Raw genomic sequence first — 27,262 nt, 5'->3', positions numbered from 1 at the left:
AGAGATCAATTCACCTATACCGAACTAGTAGCAACCCTTCTGCGATCAGTTTACTGGCTGTCATTGGCTAAAAAAAGAATAAATTGCCTCCCAATCTGAAGGAAGCTGCAATACTAGATATTTAAGTAGGAACCTAGCGGCGCACGATGGGCTGAAAATCGCCTTTCATAGACATAGAGACTTGAATTTTCAATGGTATTTTTTTGGCTAGAAATGGATTCTGTTGATCATTACTATGCTATAAAATTTCGTATGAAGCAATTGCGTGTACAAATGAAGGAGTTATTATTTTTTAAGAAAAAATTGTATTGAAATGCAAAGTTGAAAAAAAAACTTTTTTTATGTTGATGATTCATTTTAATGCTTAAATGCTTTACATATGAGTATGCTTTGTCTAGTTTACAATATTTTATATATAACACTGCAAGCCTACTCATATGTAAATCATTTAAGCATTAAAATGAATCATTAACATTAAAAAGTGTTTTTTTCAACTTTGAGGATTTAAAAAAAAAAAATCGCAAGTGGCGCCACAATACGAAATATGTCAAAAAATACAAATAAATAGTAGTATATCTGTGTCTAAGGATATAATGGCCAACCTTATGATTCCAGAGATAACCTCATTTTTAATGTCAGTGCCATACAAACTTTTCTTAAAAAAATGATAACTCCTTCATTTGTACACGCAATTGCTTCATACGAAATTTTATAGCATAGTAATGATCAGCAGAATCCATTTCTAGCCAAAAAATACCCTTGAAAATTCAAGTCTCTATGTCTATGAAAGGCGATTTTCAGCCCACTGTGCGGCGGAGGCTCCAAGATAACTCGACACAATGACAATTCAATACACCTTTAAAAAGTGATTAAAAACGATGAAAAAACATAACTTACCTAACCTATTTAACCTAGTTTTGGTTTTATCACTTTTCATGACTTTTTAAATGTGTGTTGAGTTATCCGGTCACCAGCGGTGGCATGCACCAACTTCTAAAGATTTGAAGGATTTGTCAAATGAAAAGTTTTAACGCTGGATTGTAATTTCTTATTCAGCTTCCTATTTTGTATTAGGTACATATTAATTACATTATTTTATCTTTAATAATAATTATAGGATAGTGATCTGCTGTATTTATGTATATACGAGTACATAACCTGAACACAATTCAAAAAGAAATCATAAAGACCATACTGAAAGTTCCCATAAGAACGCCTTCGATTGAAATTTTCAATAGTTTTGATGTACCAAATTTACAACAAATATATGCTAAAATATACTATTCAAAAATACTGAATCCTCTACAATACCGCGTATTCATCAAACAAGGTCAAATCACAATGGCATAAAAAATATTACAAATCAAGAATAAAATCTGGCTGAAAGAGATTAAAAAAAAAATTAAAAATGACATAGAAAACTAATGAAACAGAAATGAATAAGTTTAGTCCGCCTCAGCACAGGTTACCCCCCACCCTAGTGAGGAGGACAAAGAAATACAACTTACTATACATATATTTAATATCATATTTTGTATGTAAAATGTTTAAATAATCACTATAATAAAATTAAAATTTTCAAATTCTCATTTTGGCGTTATTTTAATTTAAAAAAAAATAACATTGTACACACCAGTATGTAATCAAAAGAAACGACACGTTTTTCATATTTTTTTATATTTCTTCATAATATTTATTTATTTTGAAAGAAACAAACAGCTTTTATATAATATGCAGTGATAGATACAAATATACAAGTTAATTGAAGTCAAGCCACAGAAGTTTCTTATGTTAAAGTGCATTAAAAATGAAGTTTTAGTTTCTTAAAATTAATTTGGTGTTAAAGGAAGGGGAGAGGAAGAGGAAAATAGGAAGAGGATAGGAGATGCTGCCGATACATTCCATACTCTCATATTAATAATCGATCGTACGCATTACTTCATATCGATATTTCTTTAGGTTATTACCAAAAATGTCAATTTTTTTTTTTTTTTTTATTATTTATTGAGTTAGTTTATACATTTGAATATAAACTAATATAAACAAGATCATATTTCATTTTGTAATTTTACATATTTTTACAATAAATATAACATTTCTTTTTAAATACATTCATTCTTCCTTCATTCTTCAGACTTTCAGGCATTTCATCATACATTTTTAGTCCTTTGTACATTAGGCAGTTCTGTGATTTTGTTTTTTTCATATGTGGCAATCTAATCCTATTTACATTTCTGGTTTCGTAATTATGAACATCTCTATTAAAAACAATTTCATCCTTAAAATATTTTGGCATTTGGTTGTTCATGATTTTATGTACAAAAATTAACACATTAAATAATAGTCTCTTTTTTATAGAAATCCAATTTAGCTGTTCTCTCATTTGATCTATGCTTGCGTATTTTCCTTTTCCTAGTATACATCTCATAGCTCTATTCTGTATAACATCTAGCTTGTTCAAGTTTCCTTCATTGGCCAAATACAACATAGTAGAGCAATAATCTAAATGTGGAGCAACTATAGTTTTATAAATCAGCTCTGTAGTGTTTCCATTTAGTTTATTTCTTAATCTTCTAAGAAAATTGACTTTTTTAGATACCTTCTTTAGCACATATTCAAAATTTGCTGCGAAAGTTAGTTTTGAATCTAGTATCACACCTAGGTACTTAATTTCATTTACTTTTTCAATTTTTTCGTCATTAATTGTCAATTTTAACTCTGTGTTATGCGTTTTGTTGCCTATTTCCATATATTTTGTTTTGTTGACATTCAGTTTTAATTTGTTAAATTTCAGCCATTTCGCTATATTTTGTAGGTCTTCATTTAATTTATTGATTGCATCTATGTACTGTTCACATGAAATATAGATTAATGTATCGTCTGCAAATAATCTAATTTTGCAATGTTTTATGGTTTTAATTATATCATTAATGTAAATAATGAATAGAATTGGACCTAATACCGACCCTTGTGGAACACCGAGGTTGTTTTCTATCGGTTCTGATTCTGAGCTTTCCACTTTTGTTACCTGTTTTCTTTCATGGAGATATTCTTTGAAAAGATTTAGAGCTACTTCAGAAAGACCTATATCTTCTAATTTTTCCAAAAGTTTTTTCCTTTCTATCGTTTCAAATGCTCTTTTAAAATCTAAGAATGCTGCAATGGTGATTTTTTTATTATCTGTTTCTTTCTTCCATGTATCAATCACAATGTTTAATGCAGCTTCACAAGAGTTATTATTACGGAATCCTGATTGTTCGTCACATAATATATGATGTTTTTCCAAATACTCAACGAGTTGTTTCTTTATTACAATTTCTAGTACCTGTTCGTATTTTGGTAACATATTTATAGGTCTAAATTCTTCACATTTTCTGGTATTAACAACTTTCGGAATCGGGATCACAATAGATGTTTTCCATGTGTTTGGAAATTTTCCACTTCTTAACGATTCATTTATTATGTTCAGTAGATGAGGTCCTATCACTGGCATTGCATCCCTTAAAACCGTAAAACTTATTCCATCTGGACTCTCTTTTGATTTGGTGCTGTTTAGAATCTGTAAAAGATATGTTTCATCAATCTCTTTAAACACAAGTTTTTCTCGGTTTAGGGGAACATTTCTCACGCTGTTGTCTTCCTTCAGTATTGGTATACTCTGATGTAATTCCGTTATGCTGTTTACAAAATATTTGTTGAAGCAGTTCTGTATGCTACCCTGTATCTGATGTGGAAATTCAATGTCATGTTTCATCCCTTTATCTTCAGTTTGCATTAATCCTTTTATGGTTTTCCACATTTTTTTAGTGTCTCCTTTTTCACAGATAATTTTATTTTTGAAGTAATCGTTCTTACAAACTTTCAGTTGTTTTGAGTATTTATTTCTTGCATTTTTGAATGCTTTCCAGTCTTGTGAGTTTCTTGAGATTTTTGCAATTTTGTACAGTCTATCTCTTTCATATTGTATTGATTGTAGTTTTATGTTATACCATTTATTTGTTCCTCTTATTTTAGTAGTTTGGATTGGTATTAACTGGTCGATTTCTTCTTGAAGGTTATTTATTAATGATTTAGACTTTTCATTAAATTCCATAATGCTGTAAATTTTTTTATTATATCGTGCACATATACGAGGAATCGGGGAATTTTTTCGAATGTTTGTTCTACAAGAGGGTAGATAAAATAAATCAGATTGTCGGGTTGATATAGACGGAATATGAAAATTTATTAAATTGGTAAGTTCTGGTGAGTCCAGACCATTATTTAGGATTTTAAATAAAATAATAATATGTAAATAGAGTAAAATAATTACCATTACCTCATAAATAATTGCCCCAAAAATAATAATTTTCGATAAATTGAATTGTTAGTAACTTATATTTTCTTGTTTAAAAAAAATATAATAGCTCATATCCTTATAGGATATTTGCTATAACTTTTGATTAAAACATATAAATTATCAGTTTGGTGGTGTATTTTGGCCTCAAAAAAGGGCTGCTCAGTCGTTCCTCTTAGCACTGCACAGACACACAGACACACACACCTTATGAATGGTAAGATTCCCTTTGCGTCATTGAAGAACAGATTTTTCACAATAAGTATAATATACAATTCGTATTAAGATATACATCACTTCGCCCACTCATTCGAATTAACGTATGGCCTATCATTTATCTCTTAATCATGTGGGGTATATTGACGGCAACAAATAATAAAATATTATTAAAAATTTCAACTCCGGGTTGGACCATTAACATATGATAAAAATATAAATTTGCATAAACTACTGTTAACTTCAAAGCCAATTATATTTCAGAAATAATACAGGGTTTTCCAATAAGAGGTGTTATTTTGATATTCAATCGTAAAAGATCAATGGTTTCGTTGCTTGTGTGGCACGTAGCGCCGTCTTGTTGAAAGTAAACGTTGTCCAGATCAATACCATCCAATTCCGACCATGAAAAATCATTAATCATCTCTCGATAGCGCAATCCATTCACCGTAACTGTTGCTCCAGCCTCATTTTCGAAAAAGTCCAATGACTCCGCCGGACCATAAACCGCACCAAACAGTCACACGTTGAGGATATAGAGGCTTTTCAACAATAACTCAGATGCGACAATTTTGCTTGTTGACGAAGCCACCGAGGTGGAAATGGGCCTCATCATCACTCAAGATGATTTGCATTTGATTCACTCAAGTGAATTTTAATAATTTCAATGTGTTGTTGAAGCGTGTATCATTCCACTTTTATTATTGGCGTAGTTTTTACTTGTCAAATGTCAAAAAATGACAGCTTCAAAAGTAACATCTACCGAAATAGCGGGCTATTCAAAATAACACCTCTTATTGGAAAACCTGTATATTTAAGAAATTTTAATTTCAGTTTACAATTGGTGGAGGTCCAAACAATTTTAAACTTTTTTTACACTTTTTGTATTACTGTCGTTAACGGATTCGCGTATCACGTCCGTCTTTAAAATAAAAATAAATTATTTTAAAGATGTCCGTAATAAAATTAAAATAAAATTGGTAAAATTTTTCCTTGCAATGATATATTTGGTGGGGATGAAAACGTTGTGTATACTCGTAAATAACACAGTTAAAGGAAAAATTATACCAGTCTGGAGATGTCCGTGATAGGCTGAAACCGGCAATGGTCAGAAATATATATTTTTTAATTGCTTCCTTACATCATTAATAGAAAATCTATAATCACAGTATAAAACAATGTGATTCACAAAAAATTTCAAATACAATGTAATAACTTGGATCAAAAATAAGAATAGGGCCTTTACTGGTGCATTCAACAAATTCGCAGTTATTATAATAACCACATTATTAAGCGAATACATCTTAATACAAGTAAAGAAATGTTCAAAGGTATTAGGGAGTAACTTGAAAAATTCTGCCTAAAACACAGGCTAGCCTAGTGAGGCGATATTTGAGAAACCTCAACTAACTGTACTTTTATGTTATTTTTACCTTCATCGTATTATTTTTGTATTTTTCCGTTAATTTTATAACCTTAAAAAAAGTTACAAATCAATGTACAATATACATCATAATATGCATTTTTAGTTGTAATTTGCAAACTTTCTTAAATAAAGATATTTTCTAAAAGACTTTATGTCCGGGTTAAATCTTCCCAACAGGAAAAACTAAACCCTTCCACACACTTTTCCACAAATGATCATATAGTCAATCCACACTATGCAAGTGCATTATATAAGCATAATATTAATTATTATTATTATTATTCAATAGAAACCTACCCCGAACGATGATCTCATGGGTCAATAAATGTACACACTTTTTTTCCTCCTGGAATTTATTATTTTTATCAGCTTTGTGGAATTCCATCGTAATAAGTATGATTAAAATTTTTTTTTAAATTTTCTTCCGCTTTTTTTATCTTTTCTGAGCGGACCGGTTTCAGACAATGACGTCTATCTTCCGACTAGTAAATTTCTACTTAAAGTAATGGTATTTATATTTTAGTGGTAGAGGTGGATAACAAACGATTTTAGGTACAAACGATTTTAGGTACAACCGTATGTAAAACCGTTTCATTCGGAAAAAATAAATAAAACAAGTAGTAGAAAGTTTACAATCGGTTTCATTATATGTATGTACTTATTGGCATTTACATATTTATGCAACCATTTTCAACGCGCAGTATTTAGTCATCATTAAAAGTTGTGGAGCTGTGAAAAAATTTCGCGTTAATTTTCACGGCCAATTCACAAAAAGCTCATTTTCTGTGCTTTTGTATGCTTTAAGATTTATTTTTAGCGACATATTGATTGATTTTAACGCCGCGTCATCTGAACAGAGATGTGCTTTATTTCAAATAAATCTATTTCAAATGGAAATGCAAAATGCAAAATGGGTATTTTCCATTTTGCATTTTAAATGCTTTTCTAAAAACCATTTTGCATTTTACATTTTAAATGCTTTTCTAAAAACCATTTTGCATTTTGCATTTTAAATGCTTTTCTCAATGCATTTTCCATTTTAAATGATTTTTTGCAACATTCTTCCTACTATCTGAACTCATCTTTTTTTCATAAGCCCCAAATATCAGTCGGTCCTCAACCTCGCTATGAGAGATAATTTACATTTGTCAAGTTGCTCCCTGGTAGGAGCCCTGGCAATTGAGTGATACCATTACAAAAAATACTGATTCAAATACTGAACATGGGGCCATGACGCTGTAATATTAAATGTTAGATAGCAGTTTCTATGTTTTTACGTTGGCAACATTAGTCCCGCGCAAATTTGTTGTGATTTCATAATCTGTAGTCGTGGTGTTTTTGGATTTACCATCATGTAATTAATATGTTTGTTCTACATTCATGTCCATTATTAAATGACAAAATTGTTTAAAAATTCTATAATTATTTTAATTGTTTGACCTGAGAAACCATTTTGCATTTTCAATGCATTTTGAAAATAGGTATTTTGCATTTTGTATTTGAAATGCTTTTCTAAAAACCATTTTGCATTTTGCATTTTCAAATGGAAAAGTTTTGACCCATTTCCATTTTGCATTTCAAATGGTTTTGGGTACCCATTTTGCACATCTCTGCATCTGAAGCAGTACTTTTATTTTGTAATACGGATATAGAGACGTCCATCATCCAGCCCACGTGCGTCTAAGTCAGCAGGTAAACGCCGTAAGAAAAATAGAATTCATTTGTGCGGATAAATGGTTTTCTCGCGTCTATAATGCGCGGACGATTAATAAGCCCACACCGCGTATGATAATAGAGTTAATGACATCACGATTTATGGACGATGAAAATATAATTATAGAAGGAGGCTTTGATCTGGAGGTCGTGGATGCGGTGGTGTAATGGAGACATGGGTTAGATTTACACGGTGTTCGGAAACTCGTATTATAAGTGGGAAACTGGTGAATCTACATCAAATTTGGAGTCGATCTTGTGCTATAACTTTTTTGGTTTGAGCTTTCGTTTTCGAGTAAATCAAGTGCGAAGTTGGATTTTTTTGAGGCCAAATTAAAAAAAAAATCCGGTGGCTTGAGAGTTAATATCAGATATTTAATGTCTTTTGAATTGTTTCGAAACGTACACATTTTTATTTTTATTTATTATTATTTTTTTTTAAATTATATTTATTAAATAAAAAAATTTACAATGTGTGATATACATATATATTTCACTAGTAAGAAGATAAAAGATATTATGATATGATTAATATTTATTATTATTTTTTTTTTTTGGTAAACTAATGTTTAAGACAAGATTTTTTATGCATAGCACAAAGGGTAACAATTATTTTTATAAGCAATAATTATTAGCCTGAAACACTCATCCACATTGGAATATCTCCTGATAAAAGATACATGACGCCAACGGGACTTGAACCCGTGTAATCGAAAGGACACGGGTTCAAGTCCCGTTGGCGTCATGTATCTTTTATCAGGAGATTTTTCAATGTGGATGAGTGTTTCAGGCTAATAATTATTGCTTATAAAAATAATATTTATTATTTTTCAATGTTCTCCCATAATAAGCAATTGCTTGTGTGTATGGGATGAGGTATTATTTGTTTAGTTTCTGAAAACATGGATCCATATATTTTTTTAAAACCTCTGAGGCCGAAAAAATAGAAAAAAATATATATTGAAATTATCTGTTAGAAAAAATGTTTTTTAGGTTCTCTGTGTGATATAGTATGTAGTATTCAATAATATTTGTTATTGGGATTATAAAAACAGTTTTTTTATAAACAAGTTCTGCTGTGTAATTATTATTAAGCCTGACAGCTGTTTCGCCCTCTGAAGGCATTATCAAACTGTGGGTAGCCCACTTACAGACGATACATTTATATTATTTCTAGGTAAGTATTTTAATTTCAATTACTGATTTCTTAATTGATTTTTGAGTAAAATGTTAGAAATTATTAATGGTTATTACCCCAGTAAAGTTTCCCAAATTACTGTAATGTTTTGTTTGCCTGTTAAAAATGGGACTGTAGGCCTATAAAGAATGAATTGAAAGCATTCCTAACAAATGTTTTTTGAGGACGGAGAAACACCGTGTTTATAAAAAAAAACTGATATTGATACTGGCATAATTATTTTTTTTTTTATTTAGTAAAAGATTATACATTATTTAAGTGTTTTGACTGCCCAACTAGGAGGATTCCCGTTTTAGGACAGTCAAATTAGAATGAGTATTAACATTTTGATAAGTTGTTTGATAAGTATAGTATTAAAATTATACTGTAGCATTCCGTCATATCTATTAGGAAAAGAACAAGACTTGTTGTGTTCTCGATATATTCTGAATGACTAATATTTTATCAGTAAGTTGGCATGCTGCCTGTGAGAAATAAATTACAAATATGTTTTACAAAGAAACTCGTGTGAATCTTAATTTGATCTCTCAACATATTAAACTTGCTACCACTGGGCTCGAAGAGAAACATCTTACCATTCTTCCACGGATTTGCCATAAACAATCATTGCAAAAGGTCGTCAGAGACCATTGATTAAACATTGTCTATTTTAATTGAAAGATTTGATTACATATAGCGGCGCTTAAAACTTTCTTCAGCCAATTCCATCTACATGCGAGAGTGCGGGTATAGGTAGTTCTACCTACAAGTTCCTACCAAATCCAATCCGAGCTGGGTTCACTGACCCGACCCGGCTCAGTAAACAATTATAATAATCAGTAATCACAGAGGAGTGAGTATTCTATTATGATGACTGCGTACACCGTATGGATAGCCAGGTTTCTATGCTAATTCCGAATCTCTCGGGCGCTCGAGTGGGATTAATTGCTAAGAAAGATTGTAATATGCAAAGCTTTGGTTTTTGATTGCGGTTCTGACTTGGATTGGACTTGCACTTGGACTTGGTCGGAATTGAAGTCTGTTGGTACCTAATTTAAATTTTAAAAAAACATAATCTATGTTGTCGTCAGTGAGTTAAAGAATCTCTTCAAATGTATTTATTTATTTCTAATTTGACGTCCGGCTGGGCTGTTATTTTTTATATTTATTACAAAGAACATCTAAATAAGCATAACAAAATCAAATCAAAAACCAAAATAGAAAACAAAATAAAACACAACCTCTAAAATAAAAACAATGTCAAAAGCGAAATAAAGTGGAGACTAGATACTCCACCATGCAAGATGGAAATATATAATACTAGAAAAATTACAAATTATTGGTAAATCTACAATAAAAGATATAAATTTGTTTTAGACCACTTTAAACGGAATTGCAGTTCGTTTCCTGATAAACATTTAGTAAATTCCTAGCATATCGGAACACGTGTTCATGTACACGAATTTGCCTTGCATATAAGGATAAGTATTTGCAGGAAACCTATTCATTCATTCGTTAAGGACCTGCAATATCGTTTTTAGCCGGATTAGCAATGATTTGAAGAGATTCTTATTAAGGCGATGCACTACGTCGTGTAATATTTTAAATTGAGCCGCTATCAATAATAACCCTTACGTAGATGGCGATAAGGTTTAAATTCCCGCTTAACACCATCCGCCTGTTTTGATTTATGCAAGAAAAAAACATGGCCAAAAAGTGCCTTTTATTTTATTTTGTGGATGTTCAGGCATAAATATATTTTTTTTTTCGATCATTTTATAAATAATTTAATTTGCCACATTATACAATAAAATCATAACCGAAAATGGGTTCGTAAGTAGGAGATTTTGAACTTTAAGGCACTTTTCATAGGCCTTATACATTTTTTTTCTGGGCTTATAAAAAGACTCATCTAAAAAATACTCGATTATTTCAAAGGCAAAGATGTATTCTACTCGCAGTATTTAATTAAAGCATCTGAAACATTTCTAGGCGACCAAATTTTCAAACCAAAAACACATGATTTTGCATTACTACTATTTTTCTTATTAATTAATTATTACCAACAATTTCAAAATATTTTTAATAAACTAGCAATACTCATTTTTCTCCGAGTGGGCGCCATTGGTACAACGATACTTTGATTGGCTAAGAAGAGACGAAGGGAGCTTTTTGACATCTCAATACGGACGAAGCAGCAAAAAAGAAAATTTGAAAAAGTCGAATATCAGAAAAGTAAAAATTATGACATTTTTATAGATATTTGAATTACGGTTTAAATTGGGTTGATTTCTGCTTACAATTTTGTTTAATCTCAATATGTGTAGTGTGAAGAGAGAAAACTTAATATCTATCTCAGAGGTTCCCAAAGTGGTCTATATGGACCCCCAGGGGTCGATATCGGCTTGCAGGGGGTCTATGTCAGCGAGAAAAAAATTTGGGGGTCCACGAGATACAAATGGGGGTACATACGAGCGGACCCCCATTTACCTCAACTCAATATTTAGGAGTTCCGTAAATGACATAATACACCTAATAAAATTTTGAAAAACGTCCAGGGTAATAATGACGTTCAACATTTAGATGTACTTCACACAGATTTCATAACTAAGTTTGAGGACATTTTGACTGTGGAAATGGAATGTTGAAGAATCGGATATCATATGACAAGAAGAGCTGATCGGAATAAGCGCCAACAAAGAACTTAAGGGGCAGTTCTGTAGGGCCAGCTACAGAGAGAAATTACCGTTGCTTATCCTGCTCCATTTTCATTTGGTGTAATACCTCACAAGGGCGCCCCTGTCTGCACAATGCAAAAACAGAGGAACTATATCGCCACCCGGTTGTAGGGCAGGCAAGGGAAAGGAATCTTTTTACGAAAAAAATCAATGATTATCACATGGGACGTTAATAGTTTTAGGAAAATTCAATATTCGGCAGGCAGGGGGTCTACGGAAAATAAAATATTTGGCAAGTGGTCTGCGGGGCAAAAAAGTTTGGGAACCTCTGATCTATCTTATTAAACTTTTGTCTTTCTAACATGCAAGTTTAACACAGATCATAGTTCAAAGACCCCTCTACAGTACATTGGAACGGATTTTTTATTTTATTATTTAAACCTACGAAAACTCATCTCATATTCATGTTCTCTATAAAATGGTTACGCACCAACATATAAAGGAGAAGATTACAAACTTGAGGTAAATGTTAGTATAAAAGGTCACGGAGGCAGTTAAACTATTTTGTGACATGCGTCAAAAGATTTTGTGACATGCGTCAAAAGAGTTGCTAAACTGTCTGCAAGTGATGTCAAAAATGTCTATGGTCAATGCAGAATTGTTAAGCAGTTGAGTCGCTCTGTTGATTGGCGAGTTCTGATATTTATATCCATAAATAAATCAATGACACATGGTTAGAACTCTTATTTTAAAGCTAACTTTCAGCATCTAAAAAAAATATTTTATTAAAAAAGTTATTTTCGAAATATTGTGTTTGGCTACCGAACTTAATAAGATTTTTTAATAATTTTTCATTTGTGACAGTTTATTCCACAAATCTGAACACTTTCACAGCCGGAACGACTGTAAATACGTTAATACAAGTTATCATTTTGTTTAATCTTTGCGAATAGACAAGTGAGTCAAAAGTAACAGGTACTCGTATATTTGGGAGGCGGGTATAAGTACCGCCTCACCGGGAACCGTTTATTGGTTAACCAAGCTACTTTTGGTGACTTAGCAGGAATACCCGGGTACATGGGGTGAGATATAGGTTCATGATACTTTATGAAAAATCAGTAGGTATTAGGCAGTTAGAATCGGTGTGAGGGGTTGGTCGGTTACTAGGCTGAGTGACCAATGACGATATGAAGAAGAATTTTTTTTGCTTGCTTTTTAAAAAAACCAAAAAAGGCACCGGATTCCAAAAATTCTTTCAGATTTTTACCCCAAATAATGTCAGGAATCACTGGTTAAAGTAAGTCAATTACGTTCGTTAACACCCTGTATAAACTAACACAAAATCAAAAATACGATAGGCTCACAGACATAGGAATTAATAGACGAGAAGATAATGGCGAGGGGTAAAATCAACTGTTGAAGAACGAATGGAACAAAAATAGGGAATGGTTAAATAAAATCATATAAATTAATCGTCTCAATGTGGCACAACCACTGAAAAACAAAAATAGGGAATGGTTAAATAAAATCATATAAATTAGTCGTCTCAGTGTGGCATAACCACTGGAATACAAAAATAGGGAATGGTCACAGACATAGGAATTAATAGACGAGAAGATAATGGCGAGGGGTAAAATCAACTGTTGAAGAACGAAGGGAGTGAAGCTGACTGTGATTCGTCAATAAATCAATCTGACAGTAAATAGGCATCTCGCATTATAATATCACCATTTACTTCTTAAAAGTAAAATCTGCTTTTGAATGAATAGACATTTTTACATGGGAGCGCAAATTACTCGCCACGTTATGAACAAATTTGCGAAGTCCAAATTCGGCAAAAAAATTCGGTTCTATTTTCAGAGTCTAATATTTCGTTTAAGTATTTAGTTAAGACACTTTTATAAATGTTCATAATTTACTTCCCAGCAACCAACCAGCTTTGTGTTTCGCGTCCAGACGTTTCTCGATGTGATAGTAACAACTGATTCATATTATACGATGGGAATATGCTTAAAATAAAGTAAAATAATGCTTATATATGGAATGTAATACGACAATTGGGTTTATTCTCTTTTTCACATCTATTTTTACAAGTTTTCATAGCATTAGGTCAACATTTTGCCGTGTTATTTCGTAAAATGAACCGATGATGCCTCGACCATAGTTCGCACAAGAATGATGACGTCACGTTTTCAAATTTCACTTGAGGCCATACGCGAGCACAGCCGGCTCCAATGGAACCGGTATGGGGAGTGGGGATAATACGCTTTTAATCACTTAGGGCAGGTCTACTAATATTCATATGTCTATGGAAAGGCTTAAATTTCACATCACAATAATAAATCATACTATTTCATTTCCATTTATGGCGAATCACAGTAAACAGCTGAAACCAACGTATAATTAATTACGTGAAAAAATTACACCCATTATCTTCATATTAATTGTAACTTTTCATAAATCATTTTTGGCAGCAATCACTGTAAAACCCACCGAGCACCATTTCATTACTGAAAGTAAAAACGGCTCCTACAGCAGATGGGCTAAGGTGAACGAATGCCACACGAATTTATACGAGTACATTATAATGACAATAATTGATTATTATTTACCAGCTGACTTGTACCCGGATTGCTGGGGGTTATCGTTAGGAGATAGACATATACCATCGTGGACTTTTCAGTGGATCTTTTCAGGATATACAATTCCGTAGAACATTATGTTGATATATACAAGGTTTTCCAATAAGATGTGTTATTTTGATATTCAATCGTAAAGGATCAATGGTTTCGTTGCTTGTGTGGCACGTAGCGCCGTCTCGTTGAAATTAAACGTTGTCCAGATCAATACCATCCAATTCCGGCCATAAAAAATCATTAATCATCTCTCGATAGCGCAATCCATTCACCGTAACTGTTGCTCCAGCCTCATTTTCGAAAAAGTAAGGTCCAATGAATCCGCCGGACCACAAACCGCACCAAACAGTCACACGTTGAGGATAGAAAGGCTTTTCAACAATAACTCTTGGGTTTTCCGAGCCCCAGATGCGACAATTTTGCTTGTTGACGAAGCCACCGAGGTGGAAATGGGCCTCACCAGTCGAGATGATTTGCATTTGATTCACTCAAGTGAATTTTAATAATTTCAATGCGTTGTTGAAGCGTGTATCGTTCCATTTTTATTAATGGCGTAGTTTCTACTTGTCAAATGTCAAAAAATGACAGCTTCAAAAGTAACATCTACCGAAATAGCGGGTCAAAATAACACCTCTTATTGGAAAACCCTGTATATATCTCATAAGGTTTAGCGTTAAGCTTTAGAAATGAAAGCGCCCCAAAATATATTTTTACGACTTGATTACAAAACATCGACATTTATTTACTTATTATATGTATAATATGCATGTATTATATATGTTAACCTTCCGGAAGAAATTCTCTAATTCATAGTTAAAATTCTATCAAAATTCGTTGCGTAGTTTAGAAGAACTAAGTGCACAAACAGACAGATGCGGATGAGGACTTCATTTTATACTATTTATAGATTATCGGAGATTATCATTTATAGAATCGGTTTTTAATATTATTCGGATAACTTAGCCTCAAATCCAAATTAAAGTTTTGTATGAAAAAGGCCGCGCAGACATTAAACCCCTCCAAACTCCCCTGCGCGGCGGCATGGAGTGGTGCGCACTATGGTCCCCTTTGAGGAAACTAGCTAGACAAAAAGATTTTAACGATGTTTTTATTTATGTACAAAAATATTCTCATAACATTGAAAAATATCCATAGTATTATGTTCACATCGATAAAAAATTAAAAACAATACGCGCGATACGTGGCAACATTGTAAACAATATGACACTTTGGATGTGCCAATCGTTCGCCTAGCGGTCGGTCGCTTTCGGGTGCGCATGCTGTTCGATCGTTAGTGTTGTTATTTGAAATCGGAGAGAAATTACGCAAAGACAGAAATTGAAGTCTATAGTATGTTCTTTCAAATTAATTTAATTATTTTATAATTTTTCTATTCAACATTACTTTAATTATTAATTAAAAATCGTGAAAAAAGTATCAATATTTACAATTATTTGCCAAAGTTTAATTAAACTTTCAAAATCGTGTACCAATTTGTACCACCAAACGAAACTAGTTACATATAAAACAATTCTTTATGTATAATATCTTATAAAAATTATTTGCTCAAACTTGCTCTTTTGTCATTTACAGAGCCTGTACCTACAGTCTATCGTTTGGATATTTTGGGGATTCTAGAAGTAAAGGGCACCTCAAAGTTGAATTGTGTTGCAATAAGGCAGTGTGTTTATGAACATATAAAATATTTTTTGAAGAAAAACAGTTTTAAAAGTCTCGAGGATAGTTTCATTAAGAAAAAATCGCTTCGTTTCTATTAATATTTCATAGAAAATGGTTTGAAGTCGGAAGAAGTACTTTAAAACTGATGTTTAAACACGCAAAATGGCTTAACACAGTTTTTATTCTTCCTGTAGTGATGCGCGATGAAGGACTACGTGGTAGACCAGAAAAAAAATGGTTTATGCTCGTCAAAAAGTTTTGCGTTTTTTGCTGAAAAAAATAAATGTCTTCTGAACTTTCGAAGTCCACAAGAACTATCTCATGCTACTCAAATCAGCTTGAGGTCACATGGAAAACGGGATGCTGCCAAAATACTAACGAAATATTCTGAATCGATAGTGAACTTCTGTTCCAGCGAAGAAAATACAGAAGTCTGTTAACAAAGCCACTGTTGGAACATTAGCATTTAATAAGAGTGATGATAGCGACTCGGCCAGTTGTTCATTAACAAAAAATGTCATTCGGTTTTGTTCTTATATTATGTTAAAAAAATATTTTTAACTAATAACTTTAAATAAGTACTTCGTTATGACTTAACCGAACCATTATACTATACGCATTTTATTAGTAATTAATTTTGTTTTAAAAATTCCGTAACAATGGCTAAAATAAATGTATATTTTTTAAAGTATTTGTTTTATTATATTGTGACCCTTTTGCGTCAAATGCCATGAAAAAATATTTTTGTCTAGCTAGATTGGGATTTGGGACCACTGTGGTGCGGCGGCATGGAGTGGCGCGGCGGCACTTAGTGGCGCGTGTTGTCGCCGCTCCGAAGTGTACGTGTGGCAGAGCATTATGAATCATTCGAACTATCATTAAGAATGGTTTATTTCACATAATTCGAACAATTCATCAAATATCAATGTTAATTTTCAAGTTCGGTGGAAATTACATTCAAGTTTTGTTATTATTTAATTTATGTGAAACAACTGCCCAATGATGATATAATAACTGAACTTGAATAGAACCTTTATAGAACTTTAAACCCGTCCTAAGCGATTGTATAAACACCCCTTTTCAATTTTTTTTCTCCCTTATCTTTTTGGAGAAACATACATACAATTATTCGTGATTGTTTTGTAAGAAGACTGTAAATTGTAATAGGAATCGGAAGTGACAATGGGAATGCTGGAATGGTAGACAAAATTCAAATCAAGGTGACATCAAAATATCAAATAAAAATGGACATTTGCGTGGGAACCTTGACTAAACTCCTACCAAGTTTAGAAGATAATTCAGGGGACCTACTCTGTATCTTTTGAAATTTTCCTGCCGCAGGTTTAGCCAAGTCACAAACCCGTATTAACCCTTCCCTTACGGTTTCAAAAATTCCTCGTCCTACGGTGCTATACACACGGTAAATATTTATATATTGTAATTACTTAATGCAATACATAAATGTACTGCGGAGGAATATTTAAAATTTGAACTCTGTGTTTAGTATATATTTAGGGAGATATTTTATTAATTAGAGACGATGTTCACTCAGTTGACAGCACCGGCAAGGAAAGGTTAAACCACGAACTTACTGGTTTGTTAACCCGAAAGATAAAGAGTAGGCCTCCTGGTCTTGTGGAATATAAAATTCGCAAAGCGCCGTGCGGTGATTTCTACAAAAGAACTACATAAATTTATTATTAGGTACTATATACACGGCGTCCGGAAACTGGTGGTAAATTGGAGAATCTTCATCACATTTGCAATCGATTTTGTGGTATAACTTTTTTTTACTTGAGCTTTCATTTTCGAGCGAGTTAAAAGTTGGAATTTATTAGGTCAAATCTGAAAAATCTGTTGCTACCGGGTTACTATCAGCTGTTTATTAAAAAAAATAAAATTAACAAAAAAAATGTTTTTTTGGTTCTCTGTGTGATATAGATTAGTAGATAGTTGTAAAGGGCTAACTGAGATGACAAGGAAATACATAGTCCAGTCATTACCGTATTGGTAGTGAATATGTACATTAAATATTTAATTGATAATTAATATTTAAGTATACACAATTATTATTGTAATAATTTGAACAATTATTTATATCCATAGCAAACCCAGTACCAAAGTGTTCGGGAATAATTTGTGACATGAATACCAATTTAATTTTGTACCAAAAGAACTCTAATTTAACAACTATACTGAATAGATAATAAATTTATCATACTTAAATCTAAGTATAAACTAGCCGATAAGAAATCACTGCAACGAATGGATGAAGTAGCGAATATCTCTGTAATGCAAGAATATGAAACAAACAACTCTGGTTGCAATTCCTATAAATAGTCGAGACAATAGCAAATTCTATGATAAAAACTCCACCTGCAGAATTGTTGTCTTCTATTTAGTTGATTGCTATTGCATAATTACTGGCAAGATATGATAATAACTTAACAACACTGATGCATAATTAGAATATTGTCTCCAGAGAACGTCACAGCACGTCTGCCTTTAAACCGTATGCAGTTTTCACCCACACGCAACGTCTCGCTAAATGATTTATTAGGTAATGTTCCTTGCAATTAACTAACAGAATTGAATTATTCACTAAACATAGTTCAACCCTCAGAAAACAATTAAAATACCTTTAACGTCTGCAATATTATATGTCTTATTAGCTGTGAAAATGCTGCAACTCATAATACAGACGTTTTAAAATATTTGGCACTCCTCATAACGTGACAAAGATATTTTCTGAAATTTATTCTTTTTCTATCCATGATGCTACGACAGAATTTCTGGTCATTCGATGAAAAACCTCTAGCGAACTTTTTGAAGACCCATCAATAATAATGTTTATAAAACTTGGAAAGCTCTGCTGGATAGGACACCTGCCATAAATGAAAGAAAGCTGACCACCGAAAAGACTTCTAATTGTTGGAGTTTTGGGAGGCTTAAGCGTAGGTGGTTGGATGGTATGGAGGACATTGCCGGAGCCGTAGGCATAAATATCTCGAAGGAAATTACAGAGGCCGCGGAGGAGGCTTCTCTGTTCCCTGGAGGAGGCCAACACACTCCAAGGGTTATAGCGCCAATAATGTATGTATGTACCGTTTACGGCAGTTTAACCAACCTTATTTGTGCCATACTCCACTTCATTGCTTAACACATTTGCCGGAAAACAGAGGATCGTGATAGAAGACATGCTTTGTCACAGGACACTTGTGTTTTGTGAAGTCAATGAAAATCAGTAATAACGTCAAGTATAAAAGTGTTCACATTGTGACTCAAATACATAGGCTACATACTACTGCTGTACAAAACTTGACTTCCCTGTCTGTTGTGTTGTATCATGTCCATGATTAAAAGTTGTATACGTACATTGCGTTGAATCAAACATCTTAATAGAGGAAACTTACCATGCTTTTCATTACTACAAATAAATAATAATACAAGTCAACAGCACAAAAATTAACAATTACCTCGACAAGTATCATGTTAAAATTTGCGTTAATGTTTCGTTTTCTTTTCACTTCTTAATCAATTAAACTTAATTAACACATGCCTTCCAAGATATTTAAAATGCCCCCGTCGGGGCTGGCGCCTCATGTTGAGAACCACTGCTTTAAGGTATTTTGAAGGTGCATCTACATATCTACATTTCAAAACATTATATATTTGGTAAGATATTGGAGTTGTCTTCATTTTATAACTTAAGCTTAACCCCTGAAATGCATCACTATAACAATCAATTGAAAATAAAAGAGATTCCTACCTGACTGAGGCCGATCCTGTACAGCGAAGGATCCAGGTCGAGGGTCTTCAACATCTCCTCGACAGTTCTCCGCTGCTCGTCTTGGGGCAAGGAGGCCAGTGAGGGGTGGTGGGCAAACCCGTCCCCACCATCGTGGTGTGGAGAGGCCAGGAGTCGGAATCTGAGAAAAACACATATCGTTAATATTACCATCACTTGAACAGTGTACGATCCCATAAAACAGGTCAACATAATAAGCAAGTGGCATTTTGGTTTACAAGGCAACAAACAAACATTGCTTTAAAAAAATATATTAAAATTTATTGTGTCATAAGTCATAACCAAAAGGGTAAATATAATATATTAACCGTCTTACTAATTAGATTCTTACACGCTTGTTCAAAGTTGATGTGGTAAAGCTGACCTTGAGCCTGGTTTAAGACCGTTTTGGCCGCACAAATGCCATGGTAATTCATTAGTCAAGTTTTTCACTGTTCTGAGCATACACGCAGTGTATGCTCAGAACAGAACATTTACACGGCGTTTATAAGTAAAGGGGTAAGTATTTAGCCCCTTTTCCACAGGGACACTCAAGTTTTCCGATAGGTTCATACCAAGTACAAGTTGCCGACATTTTGTAAACTCTTCGGTGACGCCAGTCTCACGCGACCAGCCGGTCGAAGTCGTTACCACTCACTTCGTCAAGATTTTAAACATGGTGTAGCAATTAATAAATATTATAGCCTAGCTAAAATAATGGTCTCATCGTAACATATTGTGCAACAGTGCGTGTGAGTTTAGATCAATGTTTGTTGATGAGCGTGTTTAGATCAAAGCTAGGTACAAAACAGTCTACAAGAAATGACGGCTACAGCATCTGTGAGTGAGGTTATGAAAGCTAGTTTTGACGTTTCGAGAGGTGGTGGCGATGTGGATCTCGTGATTTCAGTAGTGAAGTGTACAGCCTCTGCGTGACAAGTTGTTTGCGACGTGAATATACATCATCAGTCACGGGCACTTACATATGTGAAAGAAGGGCCTTAGTCAAAATTTGAGATTTTAAAATAAAATAATAACCTTCGAGCAAACTCAGCGAATGGAAGTGAGTCAGGAAATCCTTGTTTATACATTCTGGCTGCTTCCAGTATTTGGAATCCTCGGAACTGCAATAAAAAGATAATTTATAGAGTTGTTCATCAAACTATTTCACTTTTACATTAATTTAACATAAACCAATATTAAGATTAAATTTTTTTTAATAAAAATTATGTTTTCTTAGTTCCAGAGAGAAAGATATTGTAAAACACTCTGTAAAGCCAAGAGAACATCAAGTGCGGGTTCCAAATTAAACAAAAGTTTTAAATCAAGTTTTCAAGGTAGGTACGGAAAGAATAAAACTTCTTAAACATGAAAACTTCTTATGTGGGAACCTTATATGAGGGTTCCACTATATATCCATATTTAACCCTTTCTAATCCACACAGTTTTATGTTGACATAATAGTGCTAATGGAGTTCTAAAGGTTAAATCTTATTCGAAACACTTAATCCCTAAATTAAGGACCAAAACAATCATAGATTTAAAATAAATTATTCCATACCTGTGACCGCAACAGTGGCACATCCAGATTACCATCTGCCCCCGCCTGGGACGAGCTCTGTTTGCGCGGCAGTGCGCAGAAAACAAAGCGGGGCCGCGTCCTGCGCAAAGCCCCTAGCACTGTCTCCACGCCGCCCTGGATCTGCGCAACGATGGAGCGCCGGTTCACCACCACAGCGCCTGTGCAAATAAACAACAAATCAATTATAATTAACAATTGGATCACCTTAAATAACTCCAAATATTCCTTTAACTCATTTTGTAACACCGATAACATTGAAAACACATTTACAAATTGTGCAGATGTCCTTCAATCCAGGTCCCAAAGGGTTAATGTTGATAAACCATTTTTGTTGTATTTATTTCATATCCATTATCATTTTATTCTTGTTTGAATCATGACTCAATCTAACACCTGCACTTCATTTTTCATTGCCTATGATTTTTACTCTTTACTTTTCTACACTATTGTCTTTTGAACTGCAACCTTGCAATCCAATGCAAGTCATTATTCACCCTCCAAACAGCATCTTCAAAAATGACATAGGTCCTGAAGGAAATTATTTTCCTCACTGTGTGGAGCTAATGTAAGAAAAAAATCTCTTTACCGTTTTACATTGCAGACATTTCAAATGCCTTATTATTCAAGTTAGCAGAATCACATTGCAATGCAATAACAAATACAGCAATCTCTCACTAATTCGTCAATCCCAAAAAACCAGGCAAGTGTCCAATTATCGAAAGCGATAAAAATTAAAACATACATTTCTTAAAAACAAACAAACACTGCTCTCGATCTTTTGTAATTTTCATTTTTTTAGTAAAGTTGAGATGACATGTTTACGTTTGCAAGAAGATTCCATTTTTTAAATTTATTCAAACAAAATAAGTGGCAGAACGAAACTAGCAGAATTGCTAGAATACACCAAACTAGGACTAACTGAAATGTCCTGGGGGTAGTGGTTTACTGGTAAAATGATCAGTGAGACAAGCTAGACGGTAAGTAACTGATGCCCTTTATGTGATTTTTCACAAAAACGGTGTTATATAGATTATTATTAACCTCTCAGACATAGAATTTTAATTATTATGTGTCCCTTTGAGTACTGTCAGAACGTGATAATTTTTGTGTTATTTACGAGTTTTACTAAAATCTTCATAACTCACGTTTTGGGAAACGTAGCCTCATTCTAAAAATTGTTTTGGAAAGATTATGAAATCCACTATCGCATTGTGTTGTTATACGTAAATATTTGCGTTTCTAAATATACATTTTATGAAAACGTCAAAAATATGTAAAAATCGCTTACCATTATTTCAAAGCCTTGAAAAATGTACTTTTTTCTGAGTAGCATAAAGGAATAACACTTTAAATAGTGAAGAAATATATTTAAAAACTATTAGTCACCTCAAAATATTAACCGTCCAAACTAAAATATTTTTAATAAATTATTTAGAAACGCAATAAATTATTAACGAACATCTTGACAGTTTCAATCGGCTTAGATAATGCACCTCTACGTTCCATAGATATTCTTGAATACAGACGCGTAGCGTTATTCATTATCGATACTCTGTTTTTTAAATCATGGCAATCCGTATACTAGTGATGGAAATAAATCAATTTTTGTAAAATCTCGCGCGTTTACGTGAAAAGACGTTCTAATGTCTTGACCGCTATTATCATATTTACGTCTTTTGACGTTCTAATGTTCTGAGTGGTTAAGATAACCCAACCCGTCGTATCAGTGTACAAAGTTTGACGCTGGAGTCTAGGCACGTGGCGGATTACTGAACTCGATATACGAATGGTAGCAAATTATAGAGCTTGATTTTGTGCTTTGAACTAGTAAAAATAACGGTAGATTATAGTAGATGTCGGATAATCGAGCAGCGGATTACCGAAAGAGAAATTTTATGGCAAGGAATTCCAGCAATATGACAATGGCCCGGTATATCAGTTGGTCGATATCCTCGCTAAATATGACATTCCTCGCTCAAATTTAGAAGGACTAAATCGTCCGCTCAATCCTTGATAAGCTGCAAAGTAGTTAGTTTTTTAGACGCCGAGGCGTTAGCAGCAACACATTTCAAATTTGACATTTACGTGAAAAATTTTATTCTTTCATCTCACCGAATTTTATGTGTTGACTATTAAATTGATCGAGCAATGAAGGTATTAGTTGATAATCATTCTAAAGAAGTGCGGTAAAGCATTTTAAGAAGGATTTTAATAGATTCAATGTGAGAACAGTTTGTTTTCAGTAGTAAAGTTTGTCATAATTTCATGAATATGGCCCTGACTCCAGCAACACAAAAACAAGCAGTGGGGAACTTTATCAAAAATCAACTTGTAAATTAAATCAACGTAAAAATGAATCTGCAGTCGTTGACATGTTGGAAGATCGCGATGACAGTAGTTTGGTTTTGCAAAAAATATTAAAATCATAGACGTAATGTGTAATATTGGTGACATATGCTTGCAACCTATATACGGATTGTGTGCTAAGCCTAACATTCCAGTCGAGCTTAAAAGCAACTGATACACTGGGCCTATGACAAAACAGCTCTGTGGTTTTATATTAATCTTTTTAATTTCATTAGCTTTTTGGTAACTTATTCAATGAAATATTTTTTAAATTTACTTAATTTAATTATAAATAAATGTAAATGTTGAAATCCCAACCTGTAGTCAGGGTCCTTCTGATGCTGGAAGCTCGCCTGAGACTGGCTTGGGCATCAGGACCTGCTCCGCATAATCCTCGACTCCACACAAACAGGCGGGATACATCCTCGCTGGGGAAAAACATACCTCATTAGATTAAAATCTTTAAAACTATATTTAGCACGGAACTCTTGTAATGCAATGCCAAGAAATTAACAAAAATATCACCCTGGCTAACAGATGCAACCACTGTCTAAAAATATTTCTAATAGAGACTCCTCTCAAAAAGGACCAATTACAATCTCTAAAACATTATTCAGAGCAGTGCTTAGATTGCTTGGTCCTCAAGACGAAAAGCAAAAGGGTTTAGGATATTTTAGGCAAAACTTATAAAACTAATCTTTAAAGCAATACAAGAAAATGGTGACCGGCAGAATATGTACAAATAAATAATATAACTGGGATGGTTCCGCTGTACATTGAAATAGAAAGCAGTATATAGAAAGGATGGAAGATAGCCAGAGAACAAAGCATTTATCTATTGTTTATGAAGGGTCCTATTTTTAGGGTTGAAACACTCGAAAACTAGTCTAAACTGTCTAATGAAAACTAATGTCAGAAACGGCAGCCGGGAGCCGTCAGCTTGTAAAATAGTACAAAAACTGCTTTAAATGATTAAGGCAGTAAGTCGATTCATAGAGGAACGATCGATACGATCTATTTTTATAAAATTAATTTAGGACTGGAAGAAATAAACGACACATGCAGGAAAATGATTATTCGAGGAACGATCGATCGAGATTTCACTGTACTCCATAATAAGCCTGAACTTCGGGGGAGTTTGGGGGACAGAACTCAATAGATAACTTACACGGAACTCTCTTGCAGCAATCCAATGGCATTCCTAGAAACAGGATTCTCTCGACTAGCCTTCAGCCATCCACTGGCGTTGTACATCACGGGGTAGGTACCCTAAAACAAAAATACATCATAAACATATTTAAACATCCATAATTTAAGATCGAGGTAAATTTTGTGATTGAATATCTCAGTAAATTGAAATATTGCAGTAAGTAAGTGAACCTTATTTTAGGAAATAAAGAAAAACATAAGGGACAGCTTAAATATCGTCGAGTACAATCGCTACATACCTGCATATGGTGCAACACAAAGTGCATCGGGTGTGGAGCACGGCGCATCAGCTGCTGCGGGGAGCCACTCCACATGGAGGCGGCCCGCTCCACGAAGCTGGTGTCGGACGCTCCGGGATGCATGGACTCCTCATCTAGTAACCTGGAACAATAATAATTGCACATGAAAATCATGTTCATCACGATGATCATCCATTCAAATTTTACAGATTTACACACTGCCCTGAAGAAGTGACCAATTTAGCTCAGTTTCTACCAACATTACTATGTAGCCTGCTTTAACAGCCTATCAAAAAGGTAGGGACAGTTTTGAGCCATCAAACTCCGCCACCACAAAAGTGAGAGAGGATATATCGATGCTGTTGAGGCAAAAGTCACCAACCAAGGCCCACAAATTTTGAGATACCTAAATTTGAATGTTGGAGAAATAATTTGACTGTAGTGTTTTATATATTTTTCTATTATTACACGAATAGATATATTTCCACTATATAAAGTTTAAGGGTAAACTTAACGTGAGTTATAATCTTTAATAATTATAATGTAAATTTAATTATTTTTTTAAGATAAACTTTTTGCAAGTTATGCTTAAAATATTACGTCAAATTATTTGTTTACACCCGCCCGTACAAAGGCAATAAGAATAGGAATATGTAAATAGTTTTGTCCAAATAAATAGTGAATTCTTTCAAGAAAGGCATACATATATAATATTGGATTGAATCACCGATATAATGTGGTATTTCTATGACTTTATTGAAAGAATTCAGTTTTTATATGGAAACAACTATTTATTCATATTCATAGGGCATATGTACAGCCACAAACAAATAATTTGTAGAATTAATATTTTATAGCATAATTTGCAAAAAGTGTAGTTTAATAAAACAATTAAATCAACGCCATCTATGAACGCATAGATTTTAACGTAAGGTATGTTTACCCTTAATCTTATGGAGAAAACAAGATTCCTTCTAGATCAAGGTGCAAACTAACTATTTTGTCGTAAATTATTAACGTTATATCTGTCAGTAAACTTGCAATGAGAGAGCATTAGTTAAAATAGCAAATGAATTACCACAAGAGACCCTTCCTGTCTACGTCTCGAAGATCTGCCTGTGAGGTCCTCAGCATTGTGTTCTGCGGAGTCCTATCTAGCAGCTCTACCATGGGGCCAGGGTTCATCACTTCTGTTATCCAGTCTGCAATAAAAAAACAATCAATTTGTAATGGTCTATATAACAATTCCGCGATTAAATAATAATGCTCAACTTACATACCAAATTTAGTTGCCAGGAGAACAGTGATTTAATGCGCCACTTCAAAATGAAATTTATGAACTTGTTAAAATATCAAGACAAAGTTAGAAGTGTATGGCGTATCAATATATCGCCCCCACTTGCACACGGTCACCAAATCTGGATAGTGAAAAAGAGAAAACATACCGGGGTTAAAGCTGCGGAAGAGATTTTTTTAAGAGAAGATGCCGCTAGGTTATAAACATGTACATATTAGTTTTAAGTCTGAGTTGTAAAACACCAGCTATAAGTTTTAGATGTAAGTCACTAGTTATAAGTCTTTGTACCTAGTTAGTTACTAGCTTTGTCTTAGCTGTAAGTCACTAGTAAGTTATTAGTGGTAAGTCTAAGGTTGGGAGAAGAAACTCCAGAGGCTGGGCCTGCTGTGGACGGAAGCCGCCGAAGCAGCGTAGGTCAGGACGATGGGTTCCCGACTCAAATAGAACAAGACGACGATGATCAGATAAGATGTAACAATTTGGCAGCAAAGTATTTACCTTCTTCAGGCAGACCCTCCTGGCGGCATGCCGCCCGGGGCGCCAGTACGGCACGCTCGTGCGCCAGTAGCTGCAGCCGCTCCTGCAGGTAATTCACGGCCAGCTGCTGCAGTCCCGCTGCCGCCACTCCGCCATTGCCGCCCGCCAGTCCCGGGGGATCCACCAGGAGCAAGGAAGAGACGGTACGGGCGTTAGTGGTCAGGCACCTGGAACATTAACAAAAATGGAAAATAGACTACAAAACTTGACTTCTTATTCAATGGAGTGATTTTTTTAATTTTTATATTCAAAACATAAGTTATTGTGCATAGTTTTTTAAATGATTTTCGACTACCACACCTGGGCACATGCCCGTATAATGGTAGTTGAAATATAATATAATATATGTAATACCTGTTAATTGTTAAATACACTGTTTTGTTAAATACAATAATTATTTATT

At 33.7% G+C, this 27,262-nt stretch overlaps 1 protein-coding gene across 2 annotated transcripts in view; it reads right to left on the bottom strand.

The window, feature by feature from the left end:
• The window catches only part of Mhcl (Myosin heavy chain-like), a 403,602-nt gene that overhangs the window by 121,964 nt on the left and 254,376 nt on the right, over positions 1-27,262 (bottom strand). For both annotated transcript variants that reach the window (XM_089645046.1, XM_089645047.1), the window contains 8 exons: positions 26,821-27,026; positions 26,104-26,227; positions 25,026-25,167; positions 24,746-24,846; positions 23,896-24,005; positions 21,211-21,389; positions 20,688-20,773; positions 19,632-19,791 (listed from right to left, as the gene is read on the bottom strand). In XM_089645046.1, the coding sequence (XP_089501172.1) occupies positions 19,632-19,791; positions 20,688-20,773; positions 21,211-21,389; positions 23,896-24,005; positions 24,746-24,846; positions 25,026-25,167; positions 26,104-26,227; positions 26,821-27,026 (1,108 nt within the window). The remainder of the gene's footprint in view (positions 1-19,631; positions 19,792-20,687; positions 20,774-21,210; positions 21,390-23,895; positions 24,006-24,745; positions 24,847-25,025; positions 25,168-26,103; positions 26,228-26,820; positions 27,027-27,262) is intronic.

Source organism: Hesperophylax consimilis, chromosome 22 (genome assembly GCF_061612785.1).
Source record: "Hesperophylax consimilis isolate HC1 chromosome 22, BYU_Hcon_1.0, whole genome shotgun sequence".
NCBI lineage: Eukaryota > Metazoa > Arthropoda > Insecta > Trichoptera > Limnephilidae > Hesperophylax > Hesperophylax consimilis.
This window is presented reverse-complemented; position numbering and strand designations above follow the sequence as displayed.